Genomic DNA, 20,725 nt, shown 5'->3' with positions numbered 1-20,725 from the left:
GATCAATATTTGAGTAAGTTGATAGTAAGCAGAGATAAAAATTCAGGTTCAAAAACATTCTCTCTCATGTTAAGGTGATTCAACTATTTATGTTTATACACATAGAAAAAACTTTTTACCTTTATATATAGTATAATTTCTTGGCAAGTAGAATTCAGTTGAGCTTTCTCTGGTGAATATTATGTCAAGTTTGATAGTATAAAATGTCTTAGCATCAATTGCGTAAAATATTTAAAACCGTCTATAATAAGCATAGGTTGATAACTTAAAAGAGAGGATAAGTAAAAAATTATTACAATTTAACCACATTGATACTGTTAAAATTTCTTTCTTGATATATGTAATTTTTATCAAATCCTGTTAGGGAGCATTTTCTCCTTAAATGAGCCTTACGCGATACGAATCTGGATATAATCGAGCTCCAATAAGGATATCGAATATCAGGTGGCAAACCAATTTTTTTTTTTATCCATTTCTCATGCTCTTTCATCGTCCTTCCCACCCATCCCTCCTTTTTTTTTCCTTCCCTTTTTTGGAGAAGACATTGCTAAAGGAGTAAAATTTATGATACTATCAAAGTCGGACTTACTATTATGGTTTCACTCTATAGGATTTAAGATCATTCAATTTCTTTTTTTCTATTATACCCACAATATTAATTATTCATTTCAAATCATTTTCTCAAATTCATTAAAAATATGCATCAATTAATATGAGTATCATGATAAATTATGCACTTTATTTATTATTTTTTAAGAAGTGTGCAAAGTCCATAGTGGTATATTATTTTATAACTAATAGGAAGTATACATAAAGGGCTATAATAAAACAAATACATACTTTGAGGACCATTTCAACAATTTTCCGTTTAGCAGGATCCGATCCTCTGCACATGAATCCCAGTATAGTACCCATGGACCTCAATCAAAACGTAGCGCGTTATTCTTGCGCTAGTTCCCACAGAAGCTTGCAGCAGGTAGTAACAATGGCGGAAGAAGAGGAAGAAGATTACATGGGAGACCTTTCTCATTTCATTCCTCCAGAAGCTTCTTCTCTTCCCCCTAATCCCTCCTCTAAACCGGTCAGTTCCCCTCACACCTAGAAACCCTAGACTTTTTTTTTGTGTTGACTAGATTTCCCCAAATCTCATGGAACTATAGTTATTTCATAGTTTAATACTCGATATTATTTCTCAGTATTGCTTGTTAATTTTTACTTTTTTCAATATTCAGTAACCTTAGCTACCTTTTCTTCTAATATTTTTTTTCTTTTCAATTTCCTCTGTCATGTAGGAGTATATTTTCAATATTCACACACTAGTCAGCACTTTGTGTGGTTGGAGTCTCTATATTATTTTTGTTATCACTTATTGGTTTTCATTTGTTTAGAAATGTTTACTTGCATATGTATTATAACAATTAGAACCTTGTTTTCGTAGTTTAGAAATGGATCAAAAGTGACAAAACTGATTCTGCTAGCTCCAATACATGAGAACTAGACTAGGACTAGGGAGCTTACAAAATCCAAAAAATGGTCCATGCTATTTACAGAAGAGAGTTTACACCAGCTAAACTGATTCTTAGAACACCTAGTCTTCAAGGGATGATTTGGAGTTGAGATACCATCTACACGTCTACAATTCCTTTCTGTCTAGATACACCAAAAAATACTAGCAGGGACCATTCTCCAGATATTCCTGATTATTTTTTGATATCCCAGTTATATAGGTTTTTTTTTTTTTTTTAGGAGTTAGCCAAGATCCAGACCCCACTAGTGGGATTTCACTGGGTCGTTGTTGTTGTTGTAGGAGTTAGCCAAGACTTTTCAGTTTGTACTTTTTCTGCATCTTCTTGATGCCTTTAATGCAACACCTTACTTCATAAAAAAAAAGTTTTATCAACTTTCCATGCCCTCCAGGCTCCAGCTTTCATATGCATCCTTAACACTGAATGGCATAAGTGAACTAAAGTAAAAAAAATAACAGTCAAGTGAAACATGATCCATAGGTTTGCTGCTACAGGACAAGGGAGAAGTAGGTGGTTGATGTTTCTGAGTTGAGCTGACACATGTAGCATCTGTTAACAAGCTGAAAATCCCTTCTTGTGAGGTTATCTTGTGTCAGACATGCTTCTTTGAGGGCTGTCCAATTGAAACAGATCACTTTTGTGGGAAACTTTGTAGCTTCCAGGGCCATTTAAGCAGTTGAGTAGATCATTAAGTTCCCAACCTTGTACATCTTTCTGAACGGCAAGTCCTGATCTGCTCTGAGCTATTGTTGAATTTGGAACAACGGCAATCAAAAATAGGTTGGGGAATTCCTTCTTTAGGATGACGTTTTCTAACCAGTTGTCCTTCCAAAAGCTAATGAAAGCTCCATTCCCCACTCTGAAACTTGTACGTTGATTGAATTCTCTCCATAAATTGCAAATACTTTTCCAAAGGCCTACTCCATGTGGTGATTTGTGTACCAGTGATTTAGCTCACCTCATTTTACTCTGATTACATCCTTCCAAAGTCCAGGTTCCTCTGAGCTGTACCTCCATAGCCATTTCATTAGCATGCATTTGTTGTGATTCTTGTGAATTTCTAAAAAAATTATGCCTAAACCACCTTGACGTTTAGGTTGAGTGAGTGAATTCCACTTTACCAGGTGAAACTTGTGGCTCTGGCTGTTGCATTCTCGTAAAACTGTCTTGATTTTATCAAGATATTCAGAACCTTGCCTGGAATGGGAATAAAGACATAAAATATGTAATTAACCCATCAAAAACATTGTTGATTACTGTTAAACCGTCTCCCATTGATAAGTATTGCATTTTCCAGGTTGCCAATCTTCTTTCAAACCTTTCAGTAACTCCATTCCGGATCTCAGCTGATCTCAGTTTTGCATCAAGCGGCAATCCCAGGTAGGTTGTAGGAAATGCCCCAATGTTGTAGCACATTGTTTCAGCTAGTTCTTCCAAATTGGAGACATTGTTGACTGGATAGAAGGTACTTGCCAGCATATTGATGTGTAATCCACAATGGCTTCAACGAGCAGCAGTGTGAGATTGAGATTTAGCACCTGGTGCCTATCTGTCCTTCAAAGCGTATCATCTGCATACAACAAGTGTGAGACTGATATTGAGTCGCTAGGATTGTGACCCACCTTGAAGCCTTCTATCCACTTCAATTGCCTCGCTTTTTTGTAGTATTTTGCTAAGTCCCTCTATAGCCAAAATGAAAAGGAAGGGAGATAGAGGGTCTCCCTGTCTAAGAGCCTTTTGAGGAGAGAAAAAACCCACAGGACCCCTATTGGCCAAAACTGAATGTTTTACTTAATTATGCTGAATTTTATCCATTTTATCCACTTCTCACCAAATCCCATCTGTCGGAGGACTGTTATAAGCTAGGTCCAGTTTATCTTATCAAAGGTTTTCTCAATGTCATAGGCTAGCTATGGCTCGAGTAACTTTTTATCATAATTTTGGACCGACTGTTAAATTGTTTGTTTAGATTTCTTTTCTTTTCTTAGACTTTCAGTGCAAAATTGAGTCTAAATTCAGTGGGACAAATTATAAAATTATGGCAATGGTGTTAAATTGATGATATGGTATGTTGTTGCCTCTGACCCTAATCCGTGTGTCTTTTGGTTTCCAGGCATCAAGATCAAATAAGCTTGTAGTTTCGAATTCTTCAAACAAGAAACGTAAGGTGTTAAACTGGCAAGAACGCAAAAAGCTCAAGAGAGAGAAGAAGCAGATTGAAGAGGACCAGAAAACTCTAGTTAACTTAGAGTCAGCAATTCCTGAGACCAACATTGGATTCAAGATGTTGAAACAAATGGGATATACTCCTGGATCAGCATTAGGCAAGGAAGGCTCGGGTATGTCTGAACCCGTGGGGCTGGAAATCAGAAGGGGCCGTGCCGGGATTGGGAAGGAAGATGATAAGGTAGAGAAGATGAGGAGGGAAATGGAGAAGGCCGACAGGGATAGAAGGAGAGAAGCAGAGCTAATGGAAACTTTTGGATCTCACCTGAAGGAGCGATGGAAGGAAAAGAGGATCGTCAGCAATTTTCACAAGGCTGAGGCAGTACTGGCTCAGTTAGAGAATAGGGAGGTAGTAGAGGAGAAAAAGGAAGAAGAGGATGAAGAAAAGGAAGAGGAAGAGGAAGAACTGATCACTGAAGAGGTATTGTATTCTGTATCATTTTCGAATGATTTCTTAAATAAGCAATTAAGATTTAAGCAAAATTCTAAGTTGGAAACTAGCATCTAGTTCCCTTTTGCTTTTAACCCATTTTATGCAAAAACTGAGTTGGCTTAGGTTTGCTTTGCAAAACGATTCTAGGACGGTTAGTGATTAGCAATACCAGATGCGTAGTTTCCTGGTGGCTGACTTCTTATATATCGTATGTAATACTTATGGCTTATAGATGTCAAATCTCTCCTGTAAGTCATTTGTTTTGATTTTTATGATATACTTATGATCCACGTTTGTCTTGAGTGGATGCTCTTTTCTGGAAGCAAATGTAAAACTGCCTGCTCTTGATTTTCTTATTTTATTTTTGACTTCCCAATAAGTGCATATGATTCTTCCTAATGGTGCTTTTTTTGGCTTTCTTTGAGTATGGTATGTTTGCATTGCCATTCTTAATTAAGGTTACTTTCTTATTTAGCTCGCTGCTTGAAATGCTTGTGTTCTCGTTTAACCTGGTACTAATTTTGGGTACTGCTTCACTTTTGTCAATGCAGGATTTGCTCAATACATTGATGAAACTGAGAGATGAATATCATTACTGTCTTTTTTGTGGATGTCAGGTTAGTAGATGATTATCTTAGATAAATAGTAGCGATTTATTTTCCCAACTTTAATTATGGTTCAAAACCCAAATTTAGTCTTGAACTGGTGTGGTGAGATTGATATTGAAGATAAGAATTGTGTTGTCACGAACTTCTTAGCTCTTTATGTCTCCAGCCATAAAATGTCTTGACATCAAGATGTGCGAGCTAGTGCAGTCCAGAAGATAACAGCCCCTTGATTTTGGGGTAAGGGTTCAGGATTTGTTGAGAACATTAGGTGGTGAAATTAATGAGTTTAGCAAATTAAACCAAAGGAGAGGTAAATAAATGCTTGGCTACTATAACGACTAATTATCCATCTAATGGATACATCCTTGTCTATCTGTTAGAGATTAGAGATTGTGCGTTGCAGACTCTGGAATTTCCAACGTTCTACTCAGTGGTATCACGTAAGGGGGAGTGGAAAGGAAACAGGCTATAGCCCGCACATTTTTCCTTGAAGAGAATGGCTCTAATCAACTAAATTCGAAACTTAATCTTGGCTACTTTAATTACTGATTCTCCATCTCCTTGGGTAATTTTTTGTCTATCTATTAGAGATAAGAGAGATTATGTGTTGAAATGTCACCGTTACATATCAATTAAATTTGAGAGGTAATGTGTTGGACTCTCTCGGATTTCCAGTTTCTAGTTAGAGGTATCATGTAAGGGGAGTGGAAAGTAAACATGGAATAGCGCACACATTTTTCCACGAAGATAAAGGCCCTCGTCATATCTGTATCTTATTGCTAATATTCTTTTTCTTTTTGCAGTATGAGTCAACCGAGGCGCTGCTATCTAACTGCCCCGGGGTAGCTGAGGAGGACCACTAAATGCCATCTCCCAATTGGCCTCAGCAGCAAGACCTTAAAAAGAAATTTAAAACCCTCCTAAACATATGGAAAATTCCAGGGATGATAGGAGCAACATCCATTGCCCTAATCATGCATCTCGGCAAATAAGAGCTCAGAATGACAATTGTTTTCGCACTTGACTGATTCCTTTCAGGCAAATGTGGATTCTCAAGAGATAGAAAGCAGAATCCTCAGACAACATTGGTGCATCTCCCATTGCATGGAATTGCATTTGTTGAGCCAGGAGCCTTTATAGCATGCTATGGATGGCAGCTGGATATCAAGATGAGTGTTCATGTAATACATAGCTGTTGATTGAAGTTGTAGCTATTCTTCATATATTGATTCCCTTGTAATGTTAGCACTGTCATATTCGATTGCTCCAAAGGTCGTATAAGCTTCCCATAACTTTTTCTTTTGTTGTACACCACACACTATCTTGTCTGTTCAGCAGCGGTCTCCGCGTCAGCTGGGGTGATCCTGGACTCATTGCCAGGATGGGGCTGTTAAAAAAATTGAGTGTACAAAAATATGAAGAGAGTATTATTGCTCATATTCCAATTGGATTTGACCAACTCGAGTTTGAACAATGTATCATTGTGTACCTCACTTATTCTGGCTCTTTGGTTTAGGATGGATCTGGACTGAACTGCTCATAGTATAAATATAATGATTAGTCAATGTAAACTAAGATAAGTATTGACTTTTTTTTTAAAATAAAAAATAGAGAAGTATTGAATTGTCAAGCCCGGCCAAAAAGTTGACTTGTAAGTTGCAAGTAATGAACTTGGCCTTCTTGATGTGTTAACCATCTGTCAAATGAGGCTCAGGCTTAATTTGAAGTATCTCAATGGTGTAACGCCGTCAACTACTTAGGAGAAAATGTGGAAGCTGACTTTAATCTCTTGTTTTGGAGTGAAAAACAGCTCATGAAAAAAGAAAAGGAGCATATTATATTTAATCTCGACGTTCCTTTAATCCATAGTTTAGAAAAATGCAGCAACAAGGGACAAGAAGCCCACACAGGCAGCAAGGTGCATGGCACTACTAAGACCATTGGTGAAACCGCTGCTGGCGAGAAGCCTCGTAGGCCTGCATGGGGGAGCATACCATAGTGAAGAATGTAAATCTGAACAATGGAAGAGCTTGAGCAAAATAAAAAATAAAAAAATTGATAACGTCATAAGAAAACACCTTAACAAGTTCACCTACTAGCGCCTAAAGGGCGGCGGTCCAGTGCACAAATCATCCTGCCGTCATGCAAAATTCAGAAAAGGGCCGCACCCCTAGGAGTGTAATGTAGACAACCTACCCTGATACAAGCATTACTGGCTGCTTTCACGGCTCAAACCTATGACCTATTAGTTACACAGAGACAACTTTACCATTGGTCCAAGGTTACCATCGCCTAAACATCTTAATCAATTCTAGTTCGAACTATCTACATATCATCTTACCACCCCATTGCATGGGAATATCTCTGCTCTTAGTAAGATGGACACTGCTCTTCCTCGATGTGTATATCAAGAAAGGGACAGTGGAAGAAAACACCAAGCTGCTTTAAAAAGAAATGCAAAGTACACGGCAGCAACAAGAAGTTAAACGGTACACACAATTCATAAAATAACCACATTGGAAGTCATTATTGATAAACTCTGGGAGAGTTGCACAAAGGCAGCATCATAAAAAGCGCCATTAGTCAACATACAGACTTACAAACACGATGCCATTTATTGAACAAAAGTCTTCCAACGACAATGATAGTTAGATATGAAGGAGATGACACTCAAAGTGTCCAGTGCACATTCTGAACAGAAGAATCGTAACCCTTTGAGTGCTCCAGTTCCATGTACTGTCTTCCACTGTGCTGAGCCATCCCAAGCTCAGCAGAGTACTGATTGACAGCAAGTTGAGAAATGTGACCCAGCCCGAGATCAGGAGGTATTGCATGTGAACTGCTACTAGCTTCATTTCCTTTAAATCCCCATTGAGGGCCTGAGTAGTGATTGACAGGAGCAGCATGGGAACCCGATGGCTGAACGGTATGTCCGCCATCAGTGTTAACCAAGTCGTTAACCCCGAGGCTAGAGGATTGGTTCCTCGAGCCCCACGACTCATTTGACAGAAGAGAGAGAGCACCACTGGAATCTGAGACTCCAGAGAAGCAGTTTCCGGAAGGAATAATACCAGGACCAGAATAATTGGCACCCCTAGCAACTGAACCTTGCAGAACAAGGTCGGATGTAGGATTTTCAGAACTGTTCAGCCAATGACTTTGGAGAAGCTTCCCTGATGCAGTGGATTGATTATCCCATCCCCGCTCAGATGATCTAGTATTTGGCCATGCACCTCCAGTGAGATTCGGATATGCAGTGAAGTCGACCAGAAAACTTCCAGATCTGCCATTGTTTTCTGCAAGTGCAGATGTTAAAACAACTATGGTAAGCATGAAGTAACAGAGCCAAAGAAATGCTTAAGCTCCATGAAGTCTTAATGCAAGGAGCACCCTTACCAAATATTGATGAAGAAAGACTTCCATAGCGATTAGACAAAAGAGATCCAGGTGGAGGTTTCCTGCGACGCTCATTATGGCCTGCTAGGCGCCTGCGGCAACTGCGTTTCCCTTGGTCAAATTCTGGCAACCGATGGAACCTGGAAGCAAAGTACCAACCATTAATTCCAGGCAAAGAGAAGCAACTGATCAAAGATATTGTTAGCCAATTACAAACTAGCATTTTCCATTATTATTAAACAACATACTGATATTTAAAATCCACCTTATTTGCAATAAATCATTCAGCAAACCATTTAAATTTTGGGAAACACAGCTTAGCTATGGCATCCCCTTAACCCCTCAGACAAATAAAATAAGGTTCGATCACTGCAATACGGATAAAGAGCCAAATGTAATTAACGATGGACACCTTGGAAGCACTTCTGTTATCATACCATCATGTAAAAGTAGTTATATTATATGGTTAGACATGTCAAAAATAATGCTGAGGTTAGCCCTCGCTCTTGGTGGTTTCTAACATTTTTTGTTTTTCAAGCCACTTTATTATTGTAGTTAGATCAACAATTCAAGCGCTCTTGATCACATAAGATTTAACCAAAACCTGAACAAGCATTTGTTACTTTCCGAGATCTATTGATGATAATAATGAGCTTAACAATACAAATAGCAACGAAACTAAAGAATTTAACAAAAGCAAGAAGCCAAAAAGGAGTTATAAATGACATATAGGGTGTGTGTGGTACGAAGGGAAATGTTTTCCTAGAAAATGTTTTCCTGAAAAATGAATGGTTTTATCACTATTTTCCCATGTTTGGTTGGTGAGTGAAAAGTTTTTTTCGAAAAATATTTTCTAGTGTTTGTTTAGAGAGCAGAAAATAATTTTTAGAAAAATAATTTTTTATGCTACTTTCCTTGCCCCCTTCCCCCAAATCCCCATGTTTTCTGCGCTCCCTTTTCTACATCATGAAAAGAAAATACTCATTTTGTTGAAATGAAAGAAAATATTTTTTACTATATCATTTTGTTGAAATAAAAGAAAATACTTTTTACTACATCATTTTGTTGAAATGAAAGAAAATACTTTTTCAACATCATGAAAAGAAAGTACTTTTTTGTTGAAATGAAAGAAGATATTTTTTACTACATCATTTTGTCGAAATAAAAAAAAATACTTTGACATCATGAAAAGAAAAGAAAGTACTTTTTTGTTGAAATAAAAGAAGATACTTTTTACTACATTATTTTGTTGAAATGAAAGAAAATACTTTTTCTATATCATGAAAAGAAAGTACTTTTTTTGTTGAAATGAAACAAAATACTTTTTTTATATCATGAAAAAAATACTCATTTTGTTGAAATGAAAAAGAAAGTACTCTATCTACAACATGAAAAGAAAGTATTCTTAATAATATTTCTATTTAGGGTGGGGGTAGGGCAGGGTTGGGTGGAGGGAGTGGGGTGGTTGGTGGGGATGGGGAATAGGGTGGGGAAGGTTGAAGAAGAGTTTTGGAAAATATTTTCCCTTCTCTTGATAGGGAAAATATTTTTTTCCAATTGGAGGAAAATGAGTTCATGAGGAAAATATTTTTCAAAACATTTAAGCCAACCAAACATGAGAAAATTGAAAAATATTTTCCTTCGTACCAAACACACCCTAATAGTTTGAATAATAAACAAGAATACATGCTTTGGATCACAAATGTTACTTTAACCCCCCCCCCCCCCCCCCAAAAAAAAAAGTTAAAGTGGAAACAAAGAAAAGAAAATCATGATTCAACTTGAAGTGCCACAACCTTTTTCCCCCAAAAAATGGTGTGATGTCGGACTGTTATATTGTGAAAAATGTTAACGTAATGTGTAAGAAATTGTAAATATGGCAAGAATCCATTCCTTGTAAATATGGGAAGGTTTGGTATCCCTATGATTGTGTAACTAGAAGTTGGAAGTTCTTTCTTTTCCTTTTCCGAGTTACTAGATGCTTCAGGGAATAACCAAGCACTTCATTCCCCAAATCTCTCATTCCTCCTTTCTTGACATAGTATCAAAGCCGATGGTTAGACAAAACGAGTAGGGAGATAGCGAATAGTTTGGAGTTGGTTGGTTGGAACACTTGGGCCCATTGGAGACGCATAAAAGCAGTCTGGTAATGTCCTTGATGGCCATAAAATTTTTCGAACAATGTAAGTAGCACATAACAAATCTCAAACCTGTTAACTTTCGTGGTGAGCTGGCCCGTCAGTCTTGGTGGTAGGCCATGCAGTGTATAGAAGATTTGTTAGGGGTATGAACAAAGTCCCATATTGACAGTTGAAGCTTGAAGGAAAAGAAGCTACATGTAAGATGTAGGGATATTTTTAAATTGTGTAGACCTTTGGGGGAAATCCTGCTAGCTTGGCCCAAAGCGAACAACTATGCCACGAGTGTCTTTGGGCTGGTATGAGGCCCACCAAACTAGTATTCACTTTATACTACCAAGTGAGTAGTCTAAGATGTTACCTTAGAGGTGGTTGGAACCACCCCTCCCCCCCCCCCCCCCCAAAAAAAAAAAAAAAAGGAAGGCATAAGTTAAGCACATAAGGACTTTGGTATAACGATGACTTGAGCTAAGAGAAAGAAGTGAGGATTCATATAGTCGAATCCCACTTGTTTGGGACTGAGGCGAAGTTGTTGTTACGTTAAGCGCATCAGGAATTAGCAGCTAAAATATCTTTGAAATAGAAGACGAACATGAAAAACTTTTCCCTTGTCAGAAGAGCTAATGCAGACATGGCAACAACTAACAAAGAACCAAAAAATGTACTGCCATTTTTGTTTTAAAGAAAAATCAACTCACTAGGATTAATCTGGATCTTGTAAGAATGAATATCAATGCCATCTATGGCAGAAAGTAAATTCGTGCAAGGCAAGTACCTTTCTCATAAAAAAGAAGACACCACATTGCTTCAATCGGATCACTAAATTGAATGTCCTATCAAAAGAATTTAAGCCAATGTAGACAATGTAGCTACTTATCCATGTAGGACTCTTTGAAAGAGTACTTCTTGCATCCAGAAGGATTTCTTTTTGTTCTCCAGATAATTAGAGTTCTAGCACTGGAGCTATTATATCCTTATTTCAGCTTGGAAAGGCACTGCAGTTACTTTATTTGATACTGAGATAGAACAACCAAGCCACTCAAGGTAAACCACAGAGTACTCTTCATTGCAGCGAGCAAACTGATCAAGCACTAGCCACTCTATTCCTGTTAGCCTCAGGCTACAACTCATGCCTATAATGTTGTCTGCAGTAGTTATTTTTAATTGTTGATTACAGTGCATGATGTCAATTCTGTGAATCTCAAAAAAGGGGCTTTTGACATGGAAATCCAGGAGATTGGTTATTTCAAAGTAAATGAAAATTCAGCAGAACTTAGACAACACAAAAATAAAGTTGAAGTTAATCCTTTACAGCACAAATTTTAAAATTGTTTGCCAGAGAACTTCACCATGTCTAGACTTGGGTAAGAGTAGCATGAGACACAGAACAGACAAATATGTTGGTGCAAAAAAAAAAAAAAGGTTTTAGCAATAAAAAACACACCTTTAGTCAATAACTGTAGTTTCAATAAATTGGAGAGAGTTTGCACTATCATTTGTGATAATCTTTTTTTTTGGGGACAAGTGCATTATCAGTTAATGATTCCTTCTTCTAAGCGATACTGCATGCATAATGAAAGCCAGATTCAAGAAGAATAGCAAAGATCCTACATTTTTCCCCAACCCCAACTCCTTTTCAGAACGAAAAAATGGGAAAAAGTTAAAAACTAGATAGAGGGTAATAAAGAAAGGAAGAGTTGTTTGCATAACTCTATTTCCCTGTCAAGAAAACCAACAAATAAGTATTCTGATTTAATAAGTGTAAGTTAACTGCTGTGTTTTGTTGACATCTCTTCAACAACAACTAAACTAGCAGAGGATATCTCTTCACAAATACTCTCAACTTAATTTACTTGGTCTTGTCCTTTTCCTTTTTAGCTTTTACCAAATTCTTCAGCATCCATTATGCTGTCCAAAACGAACAAAAACATATCCATCATATAAAATATATAACTTCGACTTCTGAGGGGAAAATGGGCACGTAACACTGAATTTATATTATTCCTGATAGTAATTTAGTACAGTAACATTTATTTTCTGATAAAACTGCTCAGAGTTGAATTTTTACACCTGCTCCATCATTCAACCCTTTTCTACGGATATTATTACTTCAACGTGAGTATATCTGCGCCAGTGACAATGCAACTTCTCCTAAACTTTTTTTTTTGAGATGGAATGCAACTTCTCCTAAACTTGGAGTTATTCTTCTCTTTTTCCCCTGTTTTCTCTAACGAACCATGCAATATAATTGTTATCTTGTAACTAAATTTGTTAGAATGCTCAATGAACTAACCCAAAAACATAGATAGGCCAATTTTCGAAGAGGAAAGCCTCCATTGTGTTAACCGCAGCAATTTAAACATACCATTTCTTTGACCAGTAACTTGGCTTCAAAACACTAATTTACATCATCTTTTCTCCATCCACATTTTCACGCTCAGCGACAAAACACATGTTTTTGAGTGAAGCACAAACCCAAACACCACCTTACCACAGCCTCCTCAAACCAACAAAAGTTAATTCCTGGAAACTCTAACACACCGTATAGCCATGATCATATCTAGAACTTTCGAACTTTATTAATCCTGCAGTTGTAGTCATACTAAAATTATTGGAGTACGCTATATCTCCCAAAGTTAGTCTCCTATTGCTTCCCAAGTAAAATGAAAGAAATATTTCTTTTCAAATGCAATACGCATTAACTTTTCTTTCAATGAAGAATGTATGACAGTCATTTTGAAACAGAAAAAAAGCTCTACGAACATATACGTCTAGTACTTTTTACATTTTTTCTGAATATTTAAATTTGTTTTTCAGAAAAGCAAATCATGGTTTAAGAAGACTGATTCTTGATTAGGTAGTAATCCTAGTATTTTTTTCAAGCCATTAGTTCCTGCTGAATCCTCCACAAGAAGCAGAAGATTGCACTGAACATCTAAAACAAAATCAAACACATATCACATTCAACCACAGCATAGTGGAATTCTCAGCTTTCAAGTAGCTTTTGGATGTTATATTAGGGAAGAAAAACTGAAAGAGACACCTTAACTAGACAAAAGATAAATATTATATAAATCCTCTTGCACCAATGAATTAGTAAACACCAAATTAACAAATCCATCATAGTCAACTCTCCAAATAAACCAATAAGCAAACTCCACAGAGGCACAGGACCACAACTTCATAAGCACAAGAAACAAATAGCAAGCAATAGTTTAATATTTCAATCATATGCATGCAGCTATATATATATATACTAACTAGGGGCATATTTTTTTTTATTTATGAATGTGGTGTTTGAGCCTGTTTGCGTACACCTCGACTATGTTACAAGATACCTGCTAACTCTTGGCTACACAGGTAGCTCGTCTGTCCACCAAGGCGAAATCAGCTAGTGTTTTTGGCCTCTGGGACAGTAATATTTTTTTTTTAAAAAAAATGAAATTTTATAGTAGTAATTAATAAGGTCTGACCTGCTACACTGTTGACAAAATCTTTGTTCAAGACCAGCAACAATGACCACAGGAGACTTAGAATGTGTAGCACAGACTTTGTGCCTTGAATAATAAGCCTTAACATCACTCAGATCTGCTTCACACCCTTCAACTTGACACCTAGATGGCTGTCGACCTTGAACCACACCACCCCCTCTTCCTTTCTTGGACGTCGTCGGCGCCGGAGTTCCGGTGACCGGAGATGAAGACGACCCAGTTGCTGATTTGGGGTGGTGAGGTCCAACATGTTCAAAGTAGATTTTTTGACCAAATTTTAAAGTGTTAGGAGGAGAGTCAGGGGAAGTAGAAGTAGTAGAAGTAGAAGAAGAAGCAGAAGCCAGAAGTTCCATTTCCGACTTACTGAGCCCATTCATTACAACCTTCTTTGAGTCAAATCATTGATAAATAAAAATAGGTGCCCCCCCATTCAGTTTGAAGAGACCCTGTCACTTTATTTACATTTATGGTGAAGCAGAGTTGTGAAAGCCTTAAAAAAAGAATTCTTTAATAAAAAACTTTTTTTTGTGATTATCTTATGTCCAAATATATGTGTGAATACTTTTTTTATTTTTTATTTTTTATTTTATGTGTGAATTGGGACTTGGGAGTATCTAGATTAAAGAAAAAGGGGGTTTAGTGGTAAGAGTTTAAGTTATAATATAAATATATAAAATGGTTTTTTTATTATTAGTGTTATTTAATTTTTATGTGACAAATAATTACATTATTTATCAGATTATGAACTTAGGTTTATACAAAAGGTTACTTGTTATTGTTGTTATAGGTTAAGCAAAGTATAAAACTTTATTTACGGTGCTCCCCATTATTTTTTTTTTTAAAAGTTATAAACACTATGTATGCGATTAATATATTTAACCTGTTAATTATAAGTAATTTGCTATAGTAAGTAGTGAGTTTATAAACTAAAAACTAATAATGTTAGTAACCTATCGCAATCAGAATAAATGTTTTCAGTTCAAAGGGATGATATTTAGTTATTTACACAACCAATTATTAAAGACAATCACAAGTAACTTTATATATTTGTTTAATAACACAAAAAAAATTGTACTATTAACCTATTATAACCGATTATTTTAGTATGCTAGTGTGAAATTTTAAATATTTTGTAAAATTAGTTGACATGTGTAAATTAATTCGGATACTACAATAAAAAAAAGAACAAAATATTCTGCATTCACGCAGAGCCAGAAGAAGAGTAGCAACCCAAAAGAATGTGATATTTTGATACAAACATCAGTTCAGTAACTGATTTCATAGTTCGAATACATAATTTATACGTTATACGAAGACAACCTTAACGTCGTTTCCTTTTCTTTTTTGTTTTTTTCATTGAAGAGGGTTTGTTACACAGTGTAAACAAGACAGCTGACAATGGGACATGGTTGTGAAGTACTCTGACCACTTAAAAGAGACTGTCAAATAATGGAGCTGAAGAATTGTGTGTGTGTGTGTGAGAGAGAGAGAGAGATTTTTCTTTTTTGGAGTTCTCATCAGCTTTACAACTCTGCTGCTTTTTTGGGGTTCATTTCCACTTGCAAACCCATACAAATACAGTAGTTTAGTAGTTTACATCTGTACACTTATTATAGAATAATCCCAAGTTTGAACTATGAAAGATTCTACTTCAAACTCCTAATATATATAAGTACTACTCACTACTTACAAATTATAGTTTCAAGAAAATTGTAGTCCGTACCAACTGCCACCCCCCCCCCCCCAAAAAAAAAAACACTTAACTGATTTTCTCCAATACATCTTCTAGTTTAGTAAAATTATCTTGGTCTCCCATGTATTTTAGAAGTATAGGTAGATCTTATCGTTCCGCATATCTTACTTGTAAAACTATATTGAGTATATTATTATTGTACAAATATATCATCTCTAGTTTTATTTTATTCTTACTCAAGTCTCTCTAATTAAAGTAACCTTCTAAGAGACGCGAAGATTAATAAGTTAGTCTAACTCTTATTTGCATCGTTTTCTTTTAAACTTCGTTGAGAAAATCAAGCAAAACAACAAAAATATTGTAACAAGGATTATTTTTGTCAAAGTCAAACTTCTCTATAACAGCCTCGTTTGCTCCGATATTTTTTGGCTGCTATAGTGAGGTGTTGTTATAAAGAACATATATTATAACATAACATAAAAATCGGTTCCGAAAAGCCTTGACTTTTATAGTGAATGGTTGTTATATAAAGATATTGTTATACAAAAGTTTGACTGTGTGCAAAAATTTGGGCTAACCATATGATATTGGGTGTACCGGGCTATTCTTTTAATCATTTAATGTTTGAAATTTATTGTCTTAATTAATCTAAATTCATACTTAGTAAGTAGAAGTGCTCTCTATTAAGATTTTCCCTTACCCTTACTAACTCATTTGGCCATAGATTTTGTCAAAATAAATTTGGGTTTTATTTGGCAAACACATGTTTGGCTATAGATTTTGCCTATATTTTGGCAAAATCCCAAAACCAGCTCAATAGCTGGTTTTGGGCCAAAATATCACTATTATATTTTTAAAAATTATCCCAAACTTTTGTATTTTATAAAAGAGCCCATCATTTATTATTTTGTAACAATGTTACTTCGTCTTCTCGGTCACCTGATAGTGTATCATGTAGTTCATTATAAAAATGATAATTTTGTATCAAATTTATTTATGTTCAGGACTATGATTTGCGATAATATAATGAATGTTATTGATAATGGTAATATTGGGTATTTGTGATAGTTTTTAGAACTTGTGGGTATAAGTCATGTTTCATATTTTTTCAAAATAAATTTGGGAAATATGTTTTGAAAACTGATGTCCAAACACATTTTATCTTCAAACCAAACTTCACCAAATCAGATTTTTCAGAACAAATTTGGAAATCTATGATTATTGACAAAATATCAGTTGGGACCTACTTAATTTTCAAATTGCAAATTCCTTTGACTCTCTTATTAATACTAAACATTATAGCTAAGGTACAACTAACAAGCCTAATTTATGAGAGACAGAACCCCACAAGCAAACCCTTCTTCCCTTGTCCTCAAAAGGTTTTGGTAGATGGAATGCCACGTATATCACATTAATAAATGAGTAGGCTTTAAAAATGACCAGACAAGTTAGCTTTATTTTCCAACTCTTTTTTTTGTAACGGTAATCTGTGAAGGTATCATTTTGCTGCTCTAATTTAAAGTAAGTCAAAATGGGAAGTCAAATTTAGAGCCCAAAACCAAGTACTTTGAGACCAATAATTAGCTAAGATTCTTAATTGTGGTAATGTTTGTTAGTACATGTAAGAATGTCGATTACCCTTACAGGAAATTTTAGCCATCATTCCCTAAAGGTAAATATGCACTATGAGTAATTTTAGTATGTTTGACTGTTTCTCAACCAACGACTTTGAAAATTTTCAAACTAAAGCATAAATGCATAATGATGGATGCAAGTTCGGAGGGGAACTGTTCATCTCCTTTATTATAGTAATTAAAAATTCGTATTAATTGCTTATTTGTTTTTATCGAGTGCGACTTCTGTTATATATTTTTTTTAAAGGAAAAAAAGGAAAGGTCTAATGAATCGAGTCATAGAGCGGGTCTATAATAGTTTTAATTGATACAATCACGCCCATCTATAAGGACATCCCTATATAATAATTATTTACTATAAAAATTGAGTTTTTGCTCGAAATCAATTATTATGTTATGTTATATTATATGTCCTGTATAACAACACTTTACTATAGTAGTCAAAAAATATCGGAACAAACGAGGTTGTTATAGAAAAGTTTGATTGTATTTCTTTTTCATTTTATCCTTTTCCAATTCCATTCATTTTTTACAAATTATATTTTTCTTTTCTCCTTATGTGGTCGCGATCGCATAAAAGGAACTTTCGGCAGTGGAGCTTAGTGCTTCGGATCGCGTGAGCTAGGGAATAGCGGTGTGTAAATCGCTAGCAGAAGTACTTTAAGTCCAAATTTTGGAATTTAGCTCATTCTCAATATTTTTGAGTTTTAAAGAACGAGAGGAGAAGATTTTGAAGAGGATTTCTTTACAATCTTGAGGATAAGTAATTTCTACTTGGTTTTGATCATATATCTTGATTCCGCATGGATTGCTATACCTAAAACATAAAATTTTAAAGTGAAATATAAACATTTTGTCTATAACTTAAGTGAGTATATTTTGAGATTTTGAATACTGATTTGGGCTCGGATTTGGAGACTAATCATATATTTAGACTCGTGGGGTTATGGATCAACAGGATCTAGTCCTATACTCGATTTTTAACCATGTTGGCCTTTTGAGAATTGATTAAAGATTGAAATCTCATTATTTGGAATTAGTTTTTATGGCTTTATTTGACCCCATTAAGTATTATTTGGCTAGATTTGAGCCGGTTGAAAAAATTTCTAAAGAAAGAGCGGTTGTGGAAGGTTGAAGCGGTACCAGGAAGAAGTAAGTCTCTTGGCACCCCTTGTTAAGAGACAATTCACCTAAAATGGACTTAATTGCTATGTGTTACTTGAGTTGAGGAATAATGTATATGCGATATGATGAGCGTATATTCACGGACCAAGGCTATACCATGTTTTGGAGTAGTTTAGGTTTCTTTATGTCTTGTTTGATTATGTATTCTTCTGATACGTGATTTATTTTGTTGTATAGCTATGTGGGCTTTTTTTATTCATACCATACTCCCATGAGCATATACATTCACATATTTATTTCTTATATCCTTGTGCAGTGTACCTATATTATATCACACGCATATGCATACATCTCTGCATATGGATTCAGTTATATGAGCAAAGTTATGTCACAATGGTACATTTCTATGCGGGTTGATGTTATTATGGTACTGTGAGATATTTTGGCACATTGAGACATATGAGCCAATTGAAGATACTGATTATTGAGCTATTATAACATTGACACTTGGATATGGATCTGTCCCGCAGGATTCAGGTGATCACCCATGTTACTTTAAGCCTTGTGAGTGTCAAATGCGTGAGTTGTGTTTGTGAAGGGCATTTATGCCATGCACACGTACAATGCTGAGTGCGTGTGGGTTGATACTGATTTTTGGGAAAAGTTGAGTTTTGAGCATACATATATATCATGCACTCATTTAAAAGCATTCCTTTGCATGCTATTTCCTGTATATCATTTATTTTATGTGGACTTGGTGTATAATTTCTATTTTGTTCATTATTTCATAAAAGTATGTTTATTATCTTCTTTAGCTGTGATTCATGTTACTAATACTCACTGTTGATGAACTGTTCCTTTTTTATTTACATATTTATTTATGATTCTAACTACAAAAGTAAGTATCCTAATGGTTAAAGCCACACCACTATTTTTTCGAGGTTAGACTTAATACTTACTGAGTACATTATTCGATTATACTCATACTTTACTTCTATACATTAGGTGAATATCCGGGCATTGGTACCACTGGAGCACAACAAGCTACTTAGCTATTGATCTTAGAGACTCAAGGTAGTGTTGCTTGCTTGATCGTAGGCCCTTGAAGTCACATTCTTTACATCTTATCACTATTATTTGATTCAGACAATACTGTACTTATTTTAGACCTTATATTTTGTTACTCTTAGAAGTTCATGTACTCAGTGACACCGGATCCAGGACTATTGTGTAGTTTTGTACTTATTTATTAAGTTCAGACTTATCTATGATATTGATCTTGTTTACTCTTATTATATCTATACTAGTTGGTTCTTTAGTGCTTGTGATTATTTGTTCGCCTAGCCAGCAAGCTAGGTGCCATCACAACCATTGGTGGGTTTTGGATCGTGGCAAATTGGTATTAGAACCTGGGTTACATAAGTCTCACGAGTCATAAGCATGTATAGTAGAGTCTTCGGATCAGTATGGAGACGTCTATACTTATTTACGAGAGGTTATGGGAGATTTAGGAAACTTTACTTACTTTCATTATCTATCGTATGATTTTAATATACCTTGAAGTTTGAATCTTTACTCTTCTTCTCTCTATGAGGACACGTGCGTCAGCTGCAATTGAGTAGGAGCCAGAGCCCCAGGTTGTAGCCGCTATAAGAGGTAGAGGCCGGGGCAGAGGCAGGGCTAGAGCCAGACAAGGGCACACGCGATAGCACCTATAGCCAATCATGCTCGTGCTAGAGCAATCTAAGGAGCCACCCGCAACTCCAGAGGTGGACCAAGTTCCAGATTATGTTGTTCCATCAGGATGAGCTCACGTTCTCGGTAGTTTATTGCTACCCTAGTGCTTGATGATTCTTTGGTCTGTATAGTGGGTTTCTTTGAGAGCATGGTTAAGGCCTAGTGTACTTTCTATGAAGCTAGCTACTTCTCAGGCCGGGGGAGGAGTTCAGACTCCAACTACACACACTCCAGGGCAGATGGTTCATGGATTTTAGGCTGCATGAGTTCTACTAGCTGTTGTGGTTCAGCCTATCTATAAGGCCCCGTAAAACTTTACCTTGAACTCGGGGTTTCGTGATGCCGAGGTAGTCTAATGTGTTTGAGGATTGTATAAAATCTTTGTGGCGAGCTTGCTCTCCGCGGTACAAACCTTTTGGGCTGTAAAATACATTGGGGAGTTGGAGGAAATATTTTACAGAACATGGCATTTCTGCGGTCCATTATGAGATCGCAAAACCCCTTCGCGGACCGCGGATCAGCCGCAGAATGCAACAGGACTTAAGCCAATTTTTGGAGGTCATTATGCGACCGCATAATTATTTCGTGGGCCGCACATCCGTCGTAGAACAAGCATGAGAAAATTTCGGAGGAAGATTCTGCGGCACATTATGCGACCGCATAACTGATCTGCGGACAACAAATCGCTCGCAGACTGGACCTGTCCAGCCCAATTTTG

The 20,725-nt window shown here is 36.1% G+C and overlaps 2 protein-coding genes across 2 annotated transcripts; one reads left to right on the top strand and one right to left on the bottom strand.

Moving 5' to 3' along the window:
* Nucleotides 1-886: 886 nt before the first annotated feature.
* On the top strand, nt 887-6,250 carry LOC107817111 (uncharacterized). Its single transcript, XM_016642885.2, has 4 exons — nt 887-1,081; nt 3,640-4,173; nt 4,737-4,802; nt 5,597-6,250. The coding sequence occupies exons 1-4, from the start codon at nt 893-895 to the stop codon at nt 5,654-5,656; spliced, it is 849 nt and encodes a 282-aa protein (XP_016498371.1). The 5' UTR covers nt 887-892; the 3' UTR covers nt 5,657-6,250.
* Nucleotides 6,251-7,463: 1,213 nt separating this feature from the next.
* Nucleotides 7,464-14,195, bottom strand: LOC107817110 (squamosa promoter-binding-like protein 9). Its single transcript, NM_001325988.1, has 3 exons — nt 13,801-14,195; nt 8,190-8,329; nt 7,464-8,089 (listed from the first exon to the last, which is right to left on the bottom strand). The coding sequence occupies exons 1-3, from the start codon at nt 14,193-14,195 to the stop codon at nt 7,464-7,466; spliced, it is 1,161 nt and encodes a 386-aa protein (NP_001312917.1).
* Between the last annotated feature and the right edge of the window lie 6,530 nt (nt 14,196-20,725).

This window comes from Nicotiana tabacum, chromosome 4, assembly GCF_000715075.1.
Source record: "Nicotiana tabacum cultivar K326 chromosome 4, ASM71507v2, whole genome shotgun sequence".
Classification (NCBI taxonomy): Eukaryota; Viridiplantae; Streptophyta; class Magnoliopsida; order Solanales; family Solanaceae; genus Nicotiana; species Nicotiana tabacum.
This window is presented reverse-complemented; position numbering and strand designations above follow the sequence as displayed.